The sequence below is a fragment of the Lissotriton vulgaris genome, chromosome 8 (genome assembly GCF_964263255.1).
Source record: "Lissotriton vulgaris chromosome 8, aLisVul1.2, whole genome shotgun sequence".
Lineage (NCBI taxonomy): Eukaryota > Metazoa > Chordata > Amphibia > Caudata > Salamandridae > Lissotriton > Lissotriton vulgaris.
The window spans coordinates 1,361,466,327-1,361,488,226 of record NC_141696.1 but is presented as its reverse complement, the minus strand read 5'-3'; the positions used below and the strand labels follow the sequence as shown (position 1 = coordinate 1,361,488,226).

Genomic DNA, 21,900 nt, shown 5'->3' with positions numbered 1-21,900 from the left:
TGCCTAGCCAGGAGAAGCAACCACCAGCTACCGGCGACGCGTAGGGCTCACCTTTTCTTTCCAACAGCTGTAGAGTCCAAAAGAAGACTGATCATGACCAACGGAAAAACAATGGAACTTTCCAACAAGAAGATAGCACTATGTAACAAACTGCATAATAACATGTCAATAGCCTCACTATTATCTTCGCCATCCTCTTGTGGATTATAGAAGGGGCACCAGCCAAGGATACCATATTGCCCACTGATGCCACGCCTCCTGAGCACTCCCATGTCTCCTTGTCCCCTTATCTCCAAAATAGACGACAAGCGTTTTGGAACAACACCTTCATCCAAATGTTGAATCAACATGATGAGGTATTGAATAAAATGAACTGTTGGCTCTGTGGTCTCCTTCCTCACTCCACGGAGAATAACATACCCTTCCTAGTTTACTCCTACTCTATACACGCCTCTTGCGCGGCCTGGATGTCGCTCATCATGGGCGCCCATTGGTCCAGCGGCATTGCCAACATCACTCTCCAACAATTGCAAGATGAGTTCTGGCAGAACAAAATGGGAAATGCTGTTTGTCCAAAGAACTATTTTACACGCATGTCTGAGGATGAGAAGGAGGAAATGCTGGTATTCAACTCTACCAGTAGAATACGCTTCTCCAGCGTCAAAGCAAGGACACCCGCCAAGAGGATCCCACCGCTAGCTGTTGTTCACATTTCTGGACTAATGTGTATCAGAGGCTTGCGTATTGAGTACGTTATGGACAGCTCTTGTGCCGTGACAACAACTCTGAATACGACATCTCCACCGCCCCTTATTGCTTCCCCAAACACCTACTTCATGTATGGAACAAAGGCATACACTTGGCTTCACGAGAACTGGGGAGGCACATGTTACATAGCTTTCCTCCTTCCCCTTTCTACATTGCTTGTCCTCTTCATCATCGCGCCCGAGCGCAGCAACGATGTGGGTGAACAAACAGACACAACCTCTCAACAACTCCTGGATGTCATGAATGGCATCCTTCCCTTCTGGGGACCAATGCCAAACAGTGGAGCCATTCGCCACATCACCAGAGTCATGGAAGCCACTGTCAACATCACAGCTGGTATTTTGGCCAACAACACTGCAGAGCTCCAAGAGGTACGCCTCGTCACTCTACAAAATCGCATGGTCCTTGATGTCATCCTGGCTGACCTTGGAAGAGCATGCCGCATCATCGGCACCAGCTGTTGTATGAATGTGCCGGATCATTCATCGTCTGTCTACGAGGCTATTTCCGCACTCCATCAAATAGCCTCTGACCTCCTTCAAGATACAGACTCATGGTCCCTTGGTTCTTGGATATGGCAACTTCTGTTGACATGGGGATGGAAGGTTCCTATGATCATCCTGATACCTCTTGCCCTGGTTTTCTTTTGTTGTCTTTGCCTTCAATGTGGTCCCCCACTCTGTGGCCTCTGCGCAAATGCTATCAAGTCAGTCCCCGTAAATGCACAGGTCAAGAACGATAAAGTAAGGACTGTATGATAGAGACAGCTATTGATGAACATTGTAATTGACTTTAACAAAATGGTTTCACAATGGCAAAAGGAGGGACTGTGGAAAAGTAGGTCTGTTATCTTGCCATTCACCCTTCATGACTGACCTTCTCTCTGTAGCACGAACACTCTCGAGCTCCACTTTGACCTGCCACATTAATGCACGGACGCTCACACCCTGTTCGTGCTTTGGCCTGCCACAAACTGACCAGCCCATGCTCAACCAGTCTGACAGGGAGTTTCCCAGATGTTTATCGTCCTCACACTATGCCCTGCAGGCGTCCAACAGCTACCATCTGCAGGCCTATAAGATTGACCTCTGCCTGCTGTGTAATCATTCCTCTTGCTTGCGCCTTGCAGGGGTCCAACAACTACCATCTGCGGACTTATCAGATTGAACTCTTCTTGTCATATAAACATGCTTTTCGCCTACCCCCGGCAGAGGCCTCACCTCTACCATCTGTGGACTTATCAGATTACCCGTTGTTTGACATATAATCATGCCTTTTTTACCTATGCCCTTCAGGGGCCAAACAGCCACCACCTGTTGATTTTATCAAAACTGACCATTGATTGTCTGTAAATTACTGGTGTTTGTTATTGTTCACCTAGAACACACAGGGTGGGGATGAAGGGTATATAAGGTGCAGAACCAAAGCACTCAGCAGACTGTCTCCTCAGACAGCTATGGGTGTCTGTTGTTGATGCTTTCCCTCTCATGAGATTGTAATAAATATCCTTTCTCTCCGGCTCCAGTGTTGGTCTCAGTTTGTATTCCGGACCCATGGACAATAGGGTGACCCTGCACCTTTGTGTGGTCCCCCAAAAGACCCTCAAATCCACAACCCTCTCCCTCTATAAACCCCACATTACAACCCACACCTAAAAATCATTACACAATTTCCATAATTCATTTTAAAATAATAAATTATCAATTAACAACTACTTAATAACGAATTAAAAATAAATGACTTCCCACCCTTTACCACTATAAACCCCACAACTCACATCTAAAATGAATTACACAATTGTCATATTTAAATTTTAAATAATTAATTAGCATTAATTAACAAACATTTATTAATAATTAAAAATGAATTACTTCCCACCCTTTACCCCTATAAATCCCACAACCCACTCCTTAAAAAATGATACTATTAACATAATTAATTATCAATGAATTGATAATAAACAAAAAAGTAATAATTACTTAATAATAAATAAATTACTACAATTAGCACTATAAAATATAAATTAAATAAATATTTATAAATTTTAAAAAATCAATTTATGATAATTAAATTACTTCCCAGCCTTTACACCTATAAACCTCACAACCCACCCTAAAACCTAAAAAAATTGCATGATTACCATAATTAATTACCAATTAATTAATTAATATTAATTAACCACCAATTAAAAATGTATTAATAATAAATTACTCCTACAATTAACGCTATAAAATCGAAATTAAATCAACATTACTAAATAAAAAATAATCATTAATTAATTATTAATTACTTCCCACCCTATTCCCCTAAAAAACCCACAAAACGCTACTGAACTAAAAAATGCTAGATTTAATTAAAATAAAACTGATAACTACTCAAAATTTTACAGATTATAAGAAAACAAAAACGATACTTATACAAAAAAATCACATACATTTGAAAATACATACTAAAATTTATCACTAATTAAAAAATCGATATTTTAAACAACTATATTTTTGCAAACGATATTAATGACTTCAATATTTTTTTTAACAATATTTCTTACCTTAAAGTTGATATTCTTGACCACGATATTCTTGCCGTCAATAGTGCTCCGTCACAATATTTTCAACTCGATATTTGTGTAGGTTGACATTTCCAACTCAACCATCTTTCTGCATACCCAAGGCCTTCTCACACTGCCATGCATTACTAACACTTATGTTAAGTACCACTAAAGGTTTAGAACAGGGGTTTCCAAACCAGTCCTAGAGGGCCGGATCCATGCAAGATTTTTTGGATATCCCCATTGAGATACATGTAGTTATTTTGAAAATCTGGCATGGATCCGGCCCTCCAGGACCGGTTTGGAGACCCCTGGTTTAGAACATGGTTAGTTTGAGTACATACAATGTGTGTGTTATACGAGTGCTACAGCGTGTCTGTGTCTGTGTAATGTAATGTAAAAATTATTTATAAAGTGCACTGAGACAGCAAATCGAAAGTCTGAGAAGGGAATCGCTAGTGAGGAAATACCCAGGTTTTCAGTGCTTTCCTGAATAAGAATGAAATTGTAAGGGAGCTAGTAGTTTGTTCCATATGTGGGCTGCGTTGACAGTAAAGGTACGTCCTCCTTGTCTGAGTTTTTTAAATCTCAGTTCTTGGACATAATTGCCTGTAGTGGATCGTAAGTTTCTGCCAGGAGTGTATTTTTTTAATGTGTTTTGGAGGGGTATTGGTCCTTTTTTGTAGTGCCTTATAGACAATACAGAGAGATTTAAAGAATATTCTGTGCTTGATAGGCAAACTGCAAAAAACATAAAATAAAAAGTGTTTTGCACACTTCTGTCACTGAGATATACGTGGGCTACATCTGGTTAATATTTGTGTCACATTTGCACTCTTTTTTCTCTGGTGGCCATCCTGGGACACATTTTTGTTATGACGTTTCCTAAGGTTCTCATTTACTGCAGTCTCCTCAGTAGGAACTGCTTTCAACTTTTTACTTCGACTCCAGCAAGAAGGCATTCAGATATGAAAAGCACTTGCCATTAATTCAGAATGTTAGCAATCTTGTTGCCCATTAGAACACTGTAGTAAAGCTACTGCTCACCATGGAGTTAACTGGAAGTCTGCTGCATGTTTCAGTCTTCACGTCAGAACTTTTTAATGAAATAGAAGAGGATTTGAGAAGTCACTCAAAATGTGCACTAATTTTTCTTTCTGCAGCACTAATCATTATTTCTGTGGCACAATGTACCCCCTCATGTTGTTCCTTTTTAAATTAAATGTTTTAAGTGTTACCAGTTTATTCTAATCAAGATGGCTTCAGATGTGCCATACTTTTGTCATAATAAGACTGTTAGCGCACTATTTGTTCTTTAGAACACTCTGGGAAGCTGCAGTAGAACACCAAGGAATCAACTGACAGTCTCTGCCCTTGTTGGATGTATATGTTTTACTGAGAATGTCTGACTTCATTCTCACATGACTGAGAAAGATAATGTGAATTTACAGAAATATGCTCTCATTTCAGCTTCTGGAGCACCTTCCAAACCTCTATGGGAGAAGCATGAGAAAATAGTTTTTTCGCCAGGCTTTCTCGAGGGTACGGCAGTTCTTCTTGGAGTTCTTGAGGTCGTCGTCATTGAACCAGGAAGTTTTCTTGCTTCCGGGCCTGCTGGGATGGTTTTTCAGGGGTGTGAGGTCGTCAGCGCAGTTGGTGATCCACTGTGTGAGGTTGTTGGCTCGTTGATCTGGCTGGAGGGTTCTGGTTCAGTGATGTGGTGAGCTGGTCGGTGGTGATCTTATTCCAGCTCCTGCGGGGAACCTGGTGCGGGAGGAGGTGAGTCGTGGTCTTTCTGAAGCTGAAGTGGATGCAGCTGTGGTCTGTCCAGTGGAGTCCGGTGGAGTGGCTGAAGGAGATGTACTTGCTGGAGGAGAAGACTGGGTCAAGCGTGTGTCCGGCGTAGTGGGTGGGTGTGTTCACCAGTTGCTTGAGTCCGAGGTTGGTGAGGTTGTCCAGCAGGGGGGTGGTGTTGTTGTCGTTGTTGTTCTCCAGGTGAAAGTGAGGTCCCCTAGGAGGATCTAGTCAGCGGAGGGGAGGGTGTGTGGGCTGATGAAGTCTGCTATGTCTTCGCTGAATTGTGTGCGGGGTCCTGGGGGTCTGGAGATGAGGGTGCCTCTGAGTGTGGTCTTGGGGTCGGTGTGTATCTGGAAGTGAAGATGTTCGGCGGCTGTGAGGGTGTCGTCTGAGTTGTTTGGGATGTGAATGGTGTTCTTGTGGACGATGGCGATGCCTCCTACTGTCTGGTTGACGCGGTCCCTCCGGGTGATCTTGTATCCGTCCGGGATGGCGATGTCGGGCGCTGAGGAGGCGTTCATCCAGGTTTTCGTGAGGAAGGCGACGTCTGGAGATGTGGTGTCGAGCAGGTTCCATAGTTCCACGGCGTGTCTGTGGACGGAGCGGGTGTTGAGCAGGATGCACTTCAGGTGGTTGCTGTTGGTGCTCGGCTTGGCGGGTGCGGGTGCGGTGCCGGTCCGGTTGCAGGAGAACTTGCAGGATTGGCAGGTGAAGGGTCCGTGGGTGCGTCCTGGGGTGGCTCGGTGGCAGCCGGGGATCCGGCCGGTGTTGAGTGCGTTGAGGATGGCGGCGTCGTACGTCTGGCGGGTGGGATGGCATCTGCGGGGGACAGACGGTCTGGCGCTGGGCACGGGCCAGGCGCGGACGGGCGCAGCCGGGCTTGCCTTTGGCGCGCCTTCGGCGCACAATCGGTGCGCCCGCTGCGCGTGGATGATGCGCGTACGTGCAAACTCTGCAATGAATGGAGAGTGGGGTGGCGGAGCGAGGGAGGAGCAGCTGGGAGGCGGGAGCGGGGTGGCAATGGGGGTGCGGCCTTGGGGGAGCAGCAGCAGGGAGCGGGGAGCGAGGTGGAGGGGCACAACAGTTGGCGAGAACACAAGAATACAATTTACTGGCACAACATACAATGCGGGCAAAACATACAAATTACTGGCACAAAGGGCAGATACAATACGGTTTAAGGCGAGATCAGGGGCACAACAGAGGCACAACGGGCAGCGGCGGCGGCAAGCGGAGACCGGGCACACCAAGGATGGGCCACGCGGCGGGTGGAGCGACCGGCTCTGACCAGGTCAGGTCACAGCTCCCTGCCTCGTGGACACAACCCTATGTTTCCAGTGGGAGGGAGGAGCAGCTGGGAGGCGGGATCGGGGTGGCGAGTCTGGAGGGGAGCTGATCGGTGATGCTGGAGGGAACGGGGGTGGGGCCGCGGGGGAGCAGCGGCAGGGAGCGGGGAGCGGGGTGGAGGGGCACAACAGTTGGCGAGAACACAAGAATACAATTTACTGGCACAACAAACAATGCGGGCAAAACATACAAATTACTGGCACAACAGGTAAGACACAATACGGTTTAAGGCGATGTAACTGAGCAACCAAAATGAACCAGCAAAAATTATTGAAAGGTCCTAGGTAGAGACAGTCTGGGTGGGAAACCTGTTATACCCCAACTGTCTGACAGTCCTAAAAAGGTCTTTACTAAAAACACTCCTATTCCTTCTAAAAAGAAGTGGGAAAACACTAAACAAACTTCTAAAGAGAAGCGTTCTCATTCCAGAGGTAGGTCTCCTCAAAAGGAGCCCTCTGAAAGGAGGTATAACCTCAGGTATAGGGACAATTTGAGAAAACCTGATAGATATCAAGATACTGTACCTTCCAGACTTCGTCACAGAAATCCGAAAGAAGAGGACGGTCAGAACACAAGGAAGAACGCGTGAAGTCCAAAGACAACGAACACATTCAGAAAAACAAGAAAACTCAATTCACCAAAAAGAAGGTAGCAGGTCTAAAAATCAGACATGCCGAGGATCTTGAGGACACAACTCAAGAATGGAGAAGGGGGTCAGACAATGTTGGACAGCACAACAGAAGTCACCACAGCTCGCAAGAACTTGAAGGATTATCTGGAGACAGTGGACTTGAATGAATTCATTCAAGTTGAAACTGCAGATACCAGGGTTAGTTCTCCACATAAGTTATATGAAAGAATACTCCGGATGGAGGGAGACGTACCAAGAAAGATAAGAACACTCTTTTGGGAGCGACTCTCTAAGGGTTATGACATTCTTCTAGCTGAACAAGACTGGCCACCTACATTTGTCAGGGAGTAACCACATGGCGAAGACATCATTATTACAGCCTTCTCCAATCACATTCCAATTCTTTTAAAATATACTTATGTCAGGAAATCGGCAGTAGCCCAAGCTCATGCATTATATAAAAATCATGTAGGATGGGATGAGGACTCTCCTCACCATAAAATCCAACTAAAGAATCAGGGTCTTTGTTCTAGTCCTCTCTGGAAATGGTGGAATAAATTTCTTTCAATTGATCTATAAATTCCAGAGAAGGGGTATCTCCATGACTTTCTACCCCTTTAATTTTGTTGTCAGGAATGATAGGGGGATAAATATCTTGTGAAACAAATTTCTCCTGACCTATCCGGGATAATGCATCAGCCTTGCCATGTTGAGGCCCAGGACCTTAAGTGATGACGAAATCGTATTCACTAAAAAAAAAACCCACCTCATCTGTCGAGGGGTGAGTGCTCTGGCTGATCTGAAGAATTGTAAATTTCTATGGTCTGAATAGATGGTCACCACATGAGGAGATCCCAGCAGATAGTGTCTCCACTCTTGGAAGGCGAGTTTGATAGCTAGTAACTCTCTCTCCCCAATTGTGTAATTCTGCTCAGCAGGCAACAAGGTTTTAGAAAAATATGCAACAGGATGCAACCGACCTGTGTTTTTATCACGCTGAGAGAGAACTCCTTCAACTGCATATTGGGATGCATCTGCCTTTACATAATAGGGCTGTGTATTATCTGCATGCTTAATGACTGGAGCAGTGGTAAATCTTTCCTTTAGACCATTCAAATGGAACACCTTTTCGTAAAAGTCGAGTTATGGGAATCAGCAGTTCAGAAAAATGATCAATGAACCTTCGATAAAAATTAGAGGACCCTACAAAGGATTGTACTTCTTTTACTGAGCAGGGGCTGGGTCATTTAATCAAAGCCTCAATCTTCTTTCGATCTATGTGTACTCCTTCTGCAGATATCACAAATCCAAGGAATTCCACTTTGTTGGTTTGGAATGTGCTCTTGTCTAGTTTAGCGAACAATTGATTATCCTGAAGTTTCTCTAAAATTTTCTTTACATGGATGATGTGTTCCTGTTCTGTTTGCGAGTAAATCAAGATATCGACGATGTAGACAATCACAAAAATATCAAGATATTCCCTCAAAATGTCATTGACAAAGAACAGGAATGCAGCAGGGGCATTACAGAGGCCAAAAGGCATTTCACAATACTCAAATAGTCCAAACTTGGTACGAAACGCAGTCTTCCATTCATCTCCGTTTTATGCGAATGTGGTGATAAGCTCCTCTAAGATCTATCTCGGTAAAGATCTTTAGCTACGCGTATCTGATCCAAAAGAACAGAAATAAGCGGAAGGGGATATTTATTCTTTATGGTGACTTTGTTGAGTGCGCGGTAATCCAAACAGGCACAGAGACCTCCTTCTCGCTTTGGAATGAAAAAAAGGGGTGATGATACTGGCGAAGTAGAGTGCCTGATAAAACCCGTTTCCAACATCTCTTCGATGTATTTCTGTAAATATTCTGTTTCAGGGGTGGTTAGCGCATAAATGTGACTAACTGGTAATTCGGCTCCAGGAATCAAGTCAATACGGCAATCGTAGCTTCGGTGTGGGGGTAGTGCAGTGGCTTTAACTTCATCAAAACAGACTGATACTTTTCATAGATTGCCGGAAGACAAGAAGTCGCTGCTGTCATATGTACTGCACAACAAAGAGAACTGTTCCAGTCACTGGCTTCTTGATAACATTGTAATAGACAGTAATGAGAATTTAAAGTTACAGTTCAAGCCACCCAAACGATCCGGGGATTGTACACTTGCAACCTAGGGACCCCTAGTATAGCACCAAAATTAGGGGTGTTAATGAGATCAAATGCGATGGATTCAGAATACCCATTATCACACACCATCACAATCTATGGAGTTTGATAAGTCCAGAAGATAGTTCCGATTAATCCACCGCTCTCACCAGTTCTGGATGTAGTTTCAATAAAAAAAGAATTCCTGCTTCTCGGGCCACTCTGATGTCAAGAAAATTCCCTGTAGCTCCTGAATCCAATACAATAGACATGTTCTTCCGGCATTGAGGTGTTATAATCAAGGTAACGGGCAAGGAAAAATGCTTTGGTACCAAGGGAACACTTTTCTTGGTAGTTGAGACGTTAGAGAGAATAACACTTGAAGAATTAGTTCTTCTTTCTTCAAGCTCTCTAGTTTTCCTCCTCATGGGTGGAGAGCTGACTACTTGCTATATTCTTTGCAGGGGAGCGAGGTCTTACTGGACATTCTTGAGCATAATGCCCTCCTTTCCCACAATATAAACAAAGATTGTTCTTTCTCCTCTTGTCTTTTTCTTCTGCCGATTAAGGACTTCTGACCCCTCCTATCTGCATAGACTCTGACGTATCGTTGACATCTTTTGAATCTTTCTTTTCTGTTCGTAACATTAAATACCTGGAAGGATTAGAACAGGTCTTTTCTCCCTTCCTTTCATGTAGTCTTTAATCCACCTTAACCGTTAAATCAATGAAGGAAGGACAATCTTCGTGTGGGGTCACTATTTGTGATAATAAATCCTTGAGTTCATCACATAACCCCCGATAAAACAAAGAGGTTCTTTTTTCTTCAGGCCAATGTGTCTCTGTTACAAGCCTATTAAAACATGTAATATAAGTAAGTAAGTCTTTAGATCCTTGCCTAAGATTGAGAAGAGCATTATTACTGGCCTGCATAAATGTATGTTTGGAAAAAAGACTCTTCATCTTTTCCTGAAACAATGTGAAATCATACAATAATGGATCATTGTTTTCAACCAGCGGGACCGCCCAATCAGCTGCATTGCCTGCTAAATAAGATATAACAAAAGCCACTTTAGCTGCGTCGTCAGGAAATGCTGCTGCCTTACATAGGAACAGTCAGTGACATTGATTCATGAAGACGCTAAATTTCTAACTATCTCCTTTGAATCTCTCTGGCATGGCCAAAGGGACTGGACTGGGAGTATGTACAGTTAAATGAACAGGAGGCAAGTTACTTTCTTCTCGTGAACGGTAAAGTGAGCGGGCAGAATATAACTCTTTCGGCTCTTCGGAATGGTACTGGGGTCTTCTGTCTTTTGTTGCATTAATTTTGCATTTAGTCTCTGATTTTCGGACCTTAACATCCCTACCTCTGACTGCAAATCTACTAAGGCTACTGCAAGTTCCTCTACCAAGGGACTCTGTAAGGTATGGTGTAGGGAGGGATCTAGAAGGGCGCTAGCCCCTTCCTGATTCATCTTTGCTCCGGTGGAAATAATTCTTGGGCTTGGCTTTCTGTCAGGTCAAGGTCTGGATCCAAGCGTGATTTCACAGGAGCAAAGAAGCTAGTCCCAACACTATTCAAAAACTACTCTAGGAGAAGATCTAGAACTCACTCGCAAGAAATAGTAGTCAAAAAGTGAGGGGAATAAATCATAAAGTGACCGCCACTCTTCCCCAGATGGTACAGCAGGCAACACTGGCACTGTGGAACTGGGTGGAGGTAGTGCTAAAACATAAAGATATACACTGGTTGGGCAAAGCAAGAACAACAAACTGGTTCAGAGCAATAATGCATGTCAGGGCTAACAATATAGTTCACTTACCAGCTATCTTGTCCCAGTAAAGTCTGGAATATCCCAAGTAAGAGAAATGTCAAAAAGGTGACTTATGGAGTGCAAGGATACCTTAACCACATGCGTGCGGCAGTTATTTTTGCGCTGTGCGGCTTTTTTCTAAAAGCCGCGTTACATGACGAGCTCAGCTCGTCATCCGCACACGACCACTGTGGCTGATGACAAGTTGAGCTCGTCATCAGCAGCGAAGGGGTTAAGGACTATAGATTTATCCACACAGACTCTGGTTACTCAGGGATACGAAAAGATGTGTCTCTCAATAACTAATAAAGAGAACAGTGTTTTGCACATGAAAGAAAGAGGTGGTGCTGGCTGACTTCGAAGGGGAAAGAGGCAAAGCCACCGGGTGATTCTAAATTACAGGAAAGGGTAACAGAATGCCATGTATTCCGCAGACTGACTCCGACAATCACAAACGCGGAGTAGCGGCCAACACTCATAAAAATAAAAAAATATATAGTGGATGCAGACCGGCTCTGTGGCAAACCAAAGAGCAGAGCTGCGACTCTCACGACAAGACGAAGCAAGCTGTCCGGCTCCTAATATGGGAAGGGAGCGGAGCAGCATTGCCTACGCCAGAGCAAGGAGAGGAGAAGTGGCGTGGCGCACTGGCCGGCTCCTATTGCGAACAGGAGCGGAGTAGTGATGCGCGCCTGAAAACAAAGGGAAGGTGCAAGGAATAGCGTGGGCGCTAGCCGACTCTAGGGGACAAAGAATGATTTGATTTGATGATACATTTTATAAAGCGCAGCGTATGCCCAAGGGCGTCATGGCGCTAAAACAGCCTAGGATCTAGAATACCAACTCATTTTATTTTATATGAACTTATTAGTCTTTGAACAGCCAGGTTTTCAGCCGACTTCTGAACAACATAAGGGAGTTACTATTTTTAATCTCTAAAGGAAGGGAGTTCCATACCTTAGCCGTGCCGACGATAAAACTCCCCCCCCCCCCAGCATAATTGCTTGTACCTTGGGACTACCAATAAGTGTGCCTGTGCTGATCTTAGGTTTCTGGAAGGGGAGTTTTTCCTGAGATGTGTTCTCAGATAAAGAGGCCCTTTACCCTGTAATGCCTTAAGTGCAAGACACTGAGCCTTGAAAATAATTCTCTTCCCCACGGGCAGCCAGTGGAGATCCTTCAATTGATTAGTTACTGGTTCATGTTTAGGGATATCTAAGATTAATCTTGCCGCTTCATTCTGCATCCGTTGGAGTCTGAGTAGGAGCTGTGCCTGAAGTCCTGCGTATAAAGCATTTTCGTAGTCCAAACGCGATATAGCCAATGCAGTGACCACCATTTTTAAAGTATCTATAGGGATAAACGGATGGATCTTCCTAATAGTTTTTAGGATGCGTAGAAGGTGGAGGTAAGTTTGTTAATTTGACCTTCAAATGTCAGTCTTTGGTCAAATATTACCCCCAGGTTTCTAACCTTTGAGACTGGTACAGGGCAATCACCCAAATCAGCAGGCCACCACTTTGGGGACCTGAAGGAGGTGTTGGGGCCTAGTAGCAAGACATCTGTCTTATCGCCGTTCAATTTGAGGCCATTCTTCTGCATCCATGTGTTGATCTGTAGCATGCAGATATTAAAACGATCAGCCGTTTCCTCAATATTATTTGATACTGAGATCACCACCTGTGTATCATCGGCATATGATATGACAGAGAAACCGCATTGTCTAATGATTGCTGCCAGCGGGGCCACATAAATGTTAAAAAGGGTGGGGCTCAAGGATGAGCCCTGAGGCACCCCACATGGCAGCTCGAATGGTTTGGAAACCCTACCATCCATTTCTACCCAAAATATTCTATTTGTTAAAAATGATGTCAGTAATTTGGTGTCACTGTCTTGAAAACCCAGTTCCTCAAGTCTACCAATCAAGATTTCGTGGTTGACCGTGTCGAAGGCCGCCGATAGATCTAACAAAATCAAGGCAGCCTTCTTTCCTTCATCCAGAGTTTTTCTAAATTCTTCTGCTGCCATCACTAAGGCGGTCTCGGTTCCATGGCCTTCTCTAAAACCCTACTGAGAATGATCTAGTAGTTCTCCTTCTGCAATAAAGGACATGATCTGCCTATTAATCAGCTTTTCCAACACATTGACGTGGAAGGGAATCCTAGATGTTGGCCTATAGCTTTTAGGTTCTGTCGGGTCCATATTGGCTTTCTTTAACAAAGGCCGAACCGACGCCATTTTCCATGATCCTGAAAGATGCCTGACTGAATTATTTCTAGGAAAATTAATCTAAGTCGCTCACTAATCAGCTCTGGACACAGATGAAAGATTTTTGGAGAGCAAGGGTCTGACGGAGCTCCCGCCTTTGTTATCTTTACAACTTGGACGATCTGATCCTCCGTTGGTGGGAGAATAGAGAAAGTTGTATCAGTGGTTGGAAAATAAGTCCCTGGTGTTTTTATCTCCACAGGTCTATTTATGCTATCTCTAAAGGTGTTATACACTGCCTCCACTTTGTTATTGAAAAATTCTCCAAGAATGTCACAGAAATCTGGGTTCTCTATCTTCTGTAGGTTCCCCGGGAGCTCAGCTAATTTTTTCACTGTATTGAATAGTTCCTTCCTGGAGTTTTTAGATTCCAGGATTTTTTGAGTAAAATATTTACTTTTCTCCTCGACAATCATTTTTTTGTAGTCTGATAAAGTAGTTGCATATTCTCTTTTCCTTGCCTCAGTGTAGTCAATTCTCCATACCCTTTCAAATCTCCTACATACTTTTTTCTGGTCTCTAAGTTTATCGGTGAACCAAGGCTCAGATGGCCTTTTCCTTTTCGATCATAGCCTCTTTTTGGGGACAGCTGAGTCTACTGCTGTCTTGATCCAGGAATGTACTTTATTGACCATATTGTTGACACCTAATTCAAGAATTGGTTTTGTTGTTATTAGTTGAGTCTGAAAGTTTGAAGAATTGATTTTACTCCAATCCTGATATACAACTGTGCCCGGAGTTGTTGATGATGTCATTAGTTGCAGGGTGTCCCGTATTATAAATATAATGGCTTGGTGATCTGACCAAGTCACCTGGATGACTTCCGACACTTCTATCCTATTATTAGAAGTGAATATTCCATCCAATGTATGTCCTGCCTTATGTGTCCCTTGTTTAACCATCTGTCTCAGGGTGAAGCTAGCCATTCCATCTATGAATGTAGTAATGTTGTTGTCATCTCCCTTTTCCAGGTGATAGTTAAAATCTCCTAAGACTGTGTAGTCTGAGCTATTTATGCTGTCTTCCAAAAATGGACAAATATTTTCCATCAACACAGATGGGCTATTAGTGGGCGATATAAAAGAAGCCCTTTAAAAGTATAGTTATTATTGATTTTTATCTGGAAAGGCAGAGTTTCACAGTCAGGTGAGCCATTGCTCATACCTCCTGTTATTCTCAAGCCTTCTCTGGCGATAATTGCAAGCCCCCTTCCCCGCTTGTTCTTTCTAACAGCTCTTATCATGCTGTAGTGGGTAGGAAGTGCAAAATACAGATCCGGGTTCGATGCTGTATCTGCCCAGGTCTCCGTTATGAAGGCGATATCTATCTGATGACTCTCTATCAACTCCGCTAATTCAACAGCATGCTTCACTAACTAACGTGCGTTGATTAGTACTGCTTTGACCCCGGTGTCAATGTTAGTAGCCATCTTAGTGTTTTTAACATGAGAACTTAGATTCCTCGGTATCTCATATCTAAAAAGTGTGTTGCATTTTTCACAAGTCTTAGGTTCTTTCCTTAAATCAGGACCTGCATGGCAGCAAATTTTCGACTTTTGCTTCAACGTAAGCAATTCCTCTCGTGTATAGGTTATCGCGTTCTGGGCAGTTGTTAAAAATGACATGGGGTTTGGGCGCTAGGCGCGGATCCGGCACAGACAGGCGCAGACGGGCCTGCCTTAGGCGCGCCTTCAGCGTGCCCGCGGCGCTATCCCCATTTTTAGCCCTTTGCCTGAACGACTAGCCCACTCACCTGACTCCACCCAAGATGGCGTCTTACGAGTGATCTCTCCCGGCTCACGCCTCAGGAGAACTGTAGGCTATGGAATGCCCGCTCATGACCTTCTCACCTTTATCTCCCTGCCTGAACAACTAGCCCGCTCACCTGACTCCACCCAAGATGGCGGTGCCGCGACTCGGAGCGGACCACGGGACAGGAGAACCCCTCCAAAGCGTCGCCTCAAGCTTCGCTTCAAGTAAGTTCAATTGGCAAATTGTTAAAACGTTTCAAACATCCAAAGTTAAAATTGATAAGTTTCTAGTCTTACGAGTGGTCTCTCCCGGCTCACGTCTCAGGAAGACTGTAGGCTATGGAATGCCCGCTCATGACCTCCCCACTTTTATCCCCCTGCCTGAACGATTAGCCTGCTCACCCAACTCCACCCAAGATGGCGGTGCCGTGACTCTTAGCGGACCCCGGGACAGGAGAACCCCTCCAAGGCGTCGCCTCAAGCTTCGCTTCAAGTAAGTGCAATTGGCAAATTGCTAAAAGTTTCAAACATCCAAAGTTAAAATGTATAAGTTTCTAGTCTTACGGCTCACGCTTCAGGAGGACTGTAGGCTATTGAAAGCCCGCTCATGACCTCCCCACCTTTATCCCCCTGCCTAAACGACCGGCCCGCTCACCCGACTCCACCCAAGATGGCGGTGCCACGACTCGGAGCAGGCCCCGGGACAGGAGAACCCCTCCAAGGCGTCGCCTCAAGCTTCGCTTCAAGTAAGTCCAATTGGCAAATTGTTAAAAAGTTTCAAACATCCAAAGTTCAAATTTAGAAGTTTCTGGTCTTACGAGTGGTCTCTCCCGGCTCACGCCTCAGGAGGACTGTAGGCTATGGAAAGCCCGCTCATGACCTCCCCACCTTTTTCCCCCTGCTTGAACGACTAGCCCACTCACCTGACTCCACCCAAGATGGCGGTGCCGCGACTCGGAGCGGACCCCGGGACAGGAGAACCCCTCCAAGGCGTCGCCTCCAGCAACACTTCAAGTAGGTGCAATTAGCAAATTGCTAAAAGTTCAAACATCCAAAGTTAAAATGTATAAGTTTCTAGTCTTACGAGTGGTCTCTCCCTGCTCACGCCTCAGGAGGACTGTAGGCTATGGAAAGCCCACTCATGACCTCCCCACTTTTATCCCCCTGCCTGAACGACTAGCCCGCTCACCGACTCCACCCAAGATGGCGGTGCCGCGACTCGGAGCAAAACAGTCTTTTAATAGAGTTAGGGACCACCTCAGTAAGCTGAGGAAGACACTGTACATGCATTAAGGATCTGACCCTCTAATAACGCAGCTGGCACCCTAACACCGGTATCTATGCTGCTTATAATGAAGCATGGAAGATTACGCAAGCAGAGACTGCAGAAAGAATACAAGAAATTGAGCGTATTAATTTAGAGAAAACTCTCTCTGTGGTTGACAATGGGTTAACAACTCTGTCATCCAGGATATATTCTTTGGATAGCATAGTGTCTTCTGACATAGACATCATGGAACAGGACTTGATAATGTTGCAACATGGTCAGTCCCAATTACGTTCTATCATGCTATTGGGATGGATGTTGCAAAACCTACGTTCAGGCTATATGCCTTGGCCTTTAATCACTACTACGTCAAATTTAATCTCACTGATAAACAGATCAAATTGGCGCAAAGGGGAGCAGACTATACGGTGCTGAGCATTGAAAAACTGGAAAGATTGCCATTTACAGTCACTGAAAAGCCAGCCACTGAATGGACTATACATGGAACAATCCCTCTGCCTGTTACAAATTTCCATTTTCAGTATTGCCTAAAACATATACCAGCAGGCACATATGAAAGGTTGGGTAAAGAATACATCAAGACATCCTGGGAATTACCATACACACACAGATGTTGGAGTGGGGGAAGAGAAGTGTTTCTTAGTGGTAAAATTGTGAAAACGCACTAAGTGGTTCTCTCCTTTGTCAGGATATTAATTTACCTGCATGGTTCACCAGCTGCGGTGATTGATACAATTTTTGTACAACTTTCCAATGGAAGTTACCTCATGTTGAACGATCACAGCTGCTGTGGCATGTTGCCAGGTTTACCATATTTAGTAACTGTCTCAGCCAGGGTCACTTGCTGTATTCAAGTATTGTTTCCAAAGACCAAGACAGACAGGAAGTCGCTGTTATGGCCTTCACTGAACATCTCTTCTATACAAATGCATACTTTAAGCAGAATGAAAGCCATTCTTTTGCAAAAAACTGTGACCCTGACCTCGGCCAAAGAAACCTATGATCTGCAAGTTACAAAGACTTCTGCCGAGATACATGCCCTGTTAACTACAAACTGCCCTGTACATTTCTCAGAAATGTTAAGTCGTATCTTAAACATGTCTGATACGAGTGGTATTGTACATGTATTTAAGACAGTATTTTCTGGACTGTTAGCACCTTTCGAAGCAGTCCCAGGAATATTTCCAAACTTCGTGCACTCTATTTTTGCTCCTGCTACTGTGATATGGCAAGCCAGTTCTCCATGGAGACAACTCTACTGGCAATGAAATGTCATGTGTGTGTGTAAATTAAAAGTTTCAAAAATGCAATTTGTGCATATTTGAAAGTTTTTGGTACATTAGCATGAAGTTCAACTTCATGCTAATTTACCACTTCCAAATTGCGAATTCGCAATTACAAAATGATCATGCATTGCATTTAAGAAATCTGAAATTGCGATTTCTTAAATGCAATCGCAATTTTAGAAATCGCAACATGGTTGTGATTCCTAAAATTGCGAAATGCATGATACATTCCAAATTAGTCAATTGCATTCGCAAACGGCCGAAAATTGCGATTCGCCTGTTTTTTTAATGCTAATTCCTAACTATAACACCCCTATTACCTTTGTTTCTTTCAGGGAATATTTGTATATATATATATATATTGCAAATTCCCCTTTCCTCCAAGAAGACCGGGACACTTCGCCAGCGGTGCGACTCGGGCTGGAGGCTCCCGATACTCATGCACATCCACGTACTTTACCAGTACCACGCACTCCGCACAGGAAATGATGATTAGTACTCCGTCTGTATCGTCATATTAGGTTTTATTCATAAACCATAAGCCAAAAAGAAACTCTACACATTTCGGCGGGTAACCGCCTTGCTCACGGTTCCCCGTGAGCAAGGCAGTTACCCGTGAGCAAGCGGTTACCCGCCGAAACGCGTAGGGTTTCTTTTTGGCTTATGGTTTATGAATAAAACCTAATATGACGATACAGACAGAGTACTAATCATTTCCTGTGCGGAGTGCGTGGTACTGGTAAAGTACGTGGATGTGCATATATAAGCAGGGAAAGGTTCATTGAGAGGGGGTATTCTAGAGAAATGGTGGAGGGTGCCATGAGGCGTGCCAATAAAACCTCTGGGCATGAATTGATAATGGGTGCGGTACCAACACGAGATGATAAGGAGTCTGGTCAACCTAGATTGATAACAGCTTATAGCCGACAGCACAAACAAATACACAACATAATTCGCAAGAACTGGCAGGTCATCAAGGGAGATCCGGTTATTGGGGGGACCATAGCTGACAGACCAGCTATAACATACAGTCGGGCCAGATCTATGAGCGATCTGTTGGTGAGTAGTAGTCCTGAAGTGGCTGATGACAACTGGCTTGGAAAGAGCAAGGGCTTTATCAAATGTGCTATCTGTAAGGCGTGTAGGATAGGGAGGAGTCGTACTTCCTACACAACGCCCTTTAGTAGTGAGGTGATAGCAATCAAAAAGAAAATCACCTGTAGATCAGACTTTGTGGTGTACGTGTTGGAATGCGCTTGTGGCCTGCGATACTTGGGCAGCACGAAGTTGCAGGTTCACAAGCGCATTTTGCAGCATCTAAGGGCAATAAGCAACAGGGATGAAACTTACCCTGTGGCCAGACACGTGAATTCATGCCATGGGGGTGATGCAGGGTGTCTACAGTATTACGCTATAGATATGGTCCCGCCCCTTCGCAGAGGGGGTGACAGAGAGGCCCGGCTGCGAGTATTGGAGACTCGTTACATCTTAGAGCTCAATTCTAAAACCCCCACGGTCTGAATCAAACTGAAGACTTACACTCATGTTTGTATTGAGGATATTAAATAATATCAGGAGGTTTTTCAAAGCAGCTAATAAATTTAATACTGTAGGGGAGCCTAAGTGAATTGTTAATCAATGAAACTAAGTCGAACATGAAGATGGCTTTTTTAACTCAATTTGATGGTGATGGGTATAGCGTTATTTTAACCACTAGGTAAGGGTTTTTTGTTTATTTAAACAATGATTTAGTTAAAGCTGTTTGAAGTGTACTAGCTTTCTACCAGTGTACAGCAGTGTGGACGCAGTGGTTCCAGGAGTTGGTATGCCCACTTGGGCTCAATTTTGAAACGTGGTCCTCAAACATGAGTTCCTCTGAAGGACAAGGATGTTTTGTTTACATTTGCGTAATTTGCACACAATAGAGCGAATTTGCACAGAATATATGAATTGTATATTTTCAAGTCATGATTTTAACATGAAATATACAGACTCATTTTATTCTTTTAATTGATTGTATACTTTAATCAATTCAATTAATGGAAACAAACATGAAAGGGATAGGAGGACAGTGAGTTTACGTTTGTGAAAAGGAGCAATAATTTCCTTGAAACGTTTTTCTCTTACGTGTACATGTTGTATTTTAAATTTACATGGACCATGTATAATCAATTGTAATTTTACATTTGATATGTGATGTATTCATTCCTGGACCAGGCTGAAGTCTGTTTTTTATGTCCACAGGCTGAGGGGTCAGCTGATGATGTACTTGCACTTTAAAAAGATGGGTGTAATGCCGGACCATGTCATGTGATCAAGGGGCTGAGGTCCCGAAACGCGTCATGGCGGCGTGTTTTTCTGCACAAAGGATGAAATAAATAATTTTTGCAAACTATCCATTTGGGCCCGGTTTCGTTGGTGTTCTGGAGCTGTTTTCAGGGCATAACGGAGTTCGTGTCATATATATATATATATATATATATTCCGCTCCGTGGGGTTGTCCAAAAAGCGGGTAGCACTCGAGCCTGCGTGCGCCTTCCCCAAGGCATTAGTTGGTATGGGCAGTTGCGTGCTTGTAATAGGCCCGACGCGTTTCGTAAATGTATTTTCCTCATCAGGGGCCAGCAGTAAAGTGCACGACGTCTTCCATTTCCCTTTATTAAACCAAGCAAGTGCTTGTGGGAGATGTAGTCCATATTATCCTGGATGGATGCACTTTCAAATTACTGCTCGTTCCAAAGGCTCTAACATGAGCCCCCAAACATCACTCCTGTCCTCATCCATCGCGCAGCTCCACATGTGAGACTCCTTGGATAGAGGGTCTCGTGGCCCCCGTTTCTTCGGGGTGATGCTACCCAGCGGCAGGACCGCCGCTAATACATTCCGCACTTGCTTGGTTTAATAAAGGGAGATGGTAGACGTCGTGCACTTTACTGCTGGCCCCTGATGAGGAAAATAATTTCCGAAACGCGTCGGGCCTATTACAAGCACGCAACTGCCCATACCAACTAACGCCTTGGGGAAGGCGCACGCAGGCTCGAGTGCTACCCGCTTTTTGGACAACCCCACGGAGCAGAATTTATATATATACAATCCAAATTCCCATTGTACAGAAAGGAACGTACTCGACACTCCAAGATTGCCGGTGCACGTAGAATTTTAATGGCAGGAAACAACGCGTTTCACCTTTCGGCTTGATCACGTTTCAGCCGTGTATACCCAAGTATGTCCTTTTACTTCACAATTGAACATGAAAATAGGACTAATCCCCATTGTGACAATCAAACAGTGCAAATTTATGGCGGCCATTACTGACTATTATAGGCGATACAACAAGGCTTGCATTACATATAGCGAAAAGATGTAAACATGTCATTTGTATTATTGCACAAATAAAACATTGGTGTACCTTATTGCATTTATGATCATATTGCAAAGCCCATTTCCAATCACTGTCGTGAATGATTATATCGTTCAGTTTACGTTTTAGGGCGTCTCAATGTTACGGCGAAAATGTCAAACTGTCAATGTTTATATTACCAATTAACCAAATTTGCGTTATTGTATTGTAACAAGAGGTCCCGCCCTAGTGGGCATGTACCATCATGTTGTCAATTTACTTCAACAATTCACATGACGCATAACGCATCCGACATTGCAAAGTCTCGCCCAAGTGGGCACATAACACAATATTCACAGACATGAATGTTTCTGAGGTCCCACCCCAGTGGGCAAATAGTATTGTTAGAACAAAGTCTTTGCACAGTTTTTTCAATATTCATGATCCATGTAAGGTTCTAGAGTGTGTTTCACAGTAATGGTCCAACCATTCCATCAGAGAGCCTATAAAACATTAAAAGTATAAAATCAGACACCTGGAAGACATTTTACAGATACTTTTCAATTCATTCATAAGATTGTATTATGCAAGGTGAACTGCTAATTCCTCATTTGAGTTTAACCCATTCGGGGTCATGCATTCGAAGTCTATTATGTATCTCGACTCCAGTTTGCGTAGAGCCAGCTTTCTGTCACCTCCACGAATCCCCATATCCACAATGACTATTACAGCCATTCTCAATTTGTTAACATTCTGAAAATGATGTTCATAGAAATGGCGTGCCACTGGGTACTGTTCATTGTGGTTTTTGATCGCCCTGAGGTGTTCCATTACTCTCTTTTTAGCTGTGTGTATTGTGCTGCCTACGTACCACCTGTCACACGGGCAGATGAGTACATAGACACAATACATAGTGTTA

General features: G+C 43.9%; 1 protein-coding gene across 1 annotated transcript; it reads left to right on the top strand.

Moving 5' to 3' along the window:
- The first annotated feature begins 467 nt into the window (after positions 1–467).
- LOC147698744 (syncytin-1-like) lies at positions 468–1,526 on the top strand. The gene has a single exon (XM_086936270.1). It carries the CDS (start codon positions 468–470, stop codon positions 1,524–1,526), a length of 1,059 nt encoding a protein of 352 aa, XP_086792396.1.
- Positions 1,527–21,900: the final 20,374 nt, after the last annotated feature.

What these genes read in the sequence shown, in the direction of transcription:
- LOC147698744 (XM_086936270.1), top strand. Translation starts at nt 468, where the DNA reads ATGTCGCTCATCATGGGCGCCCATTGGTCCAGCGGCATTGCCAACATC.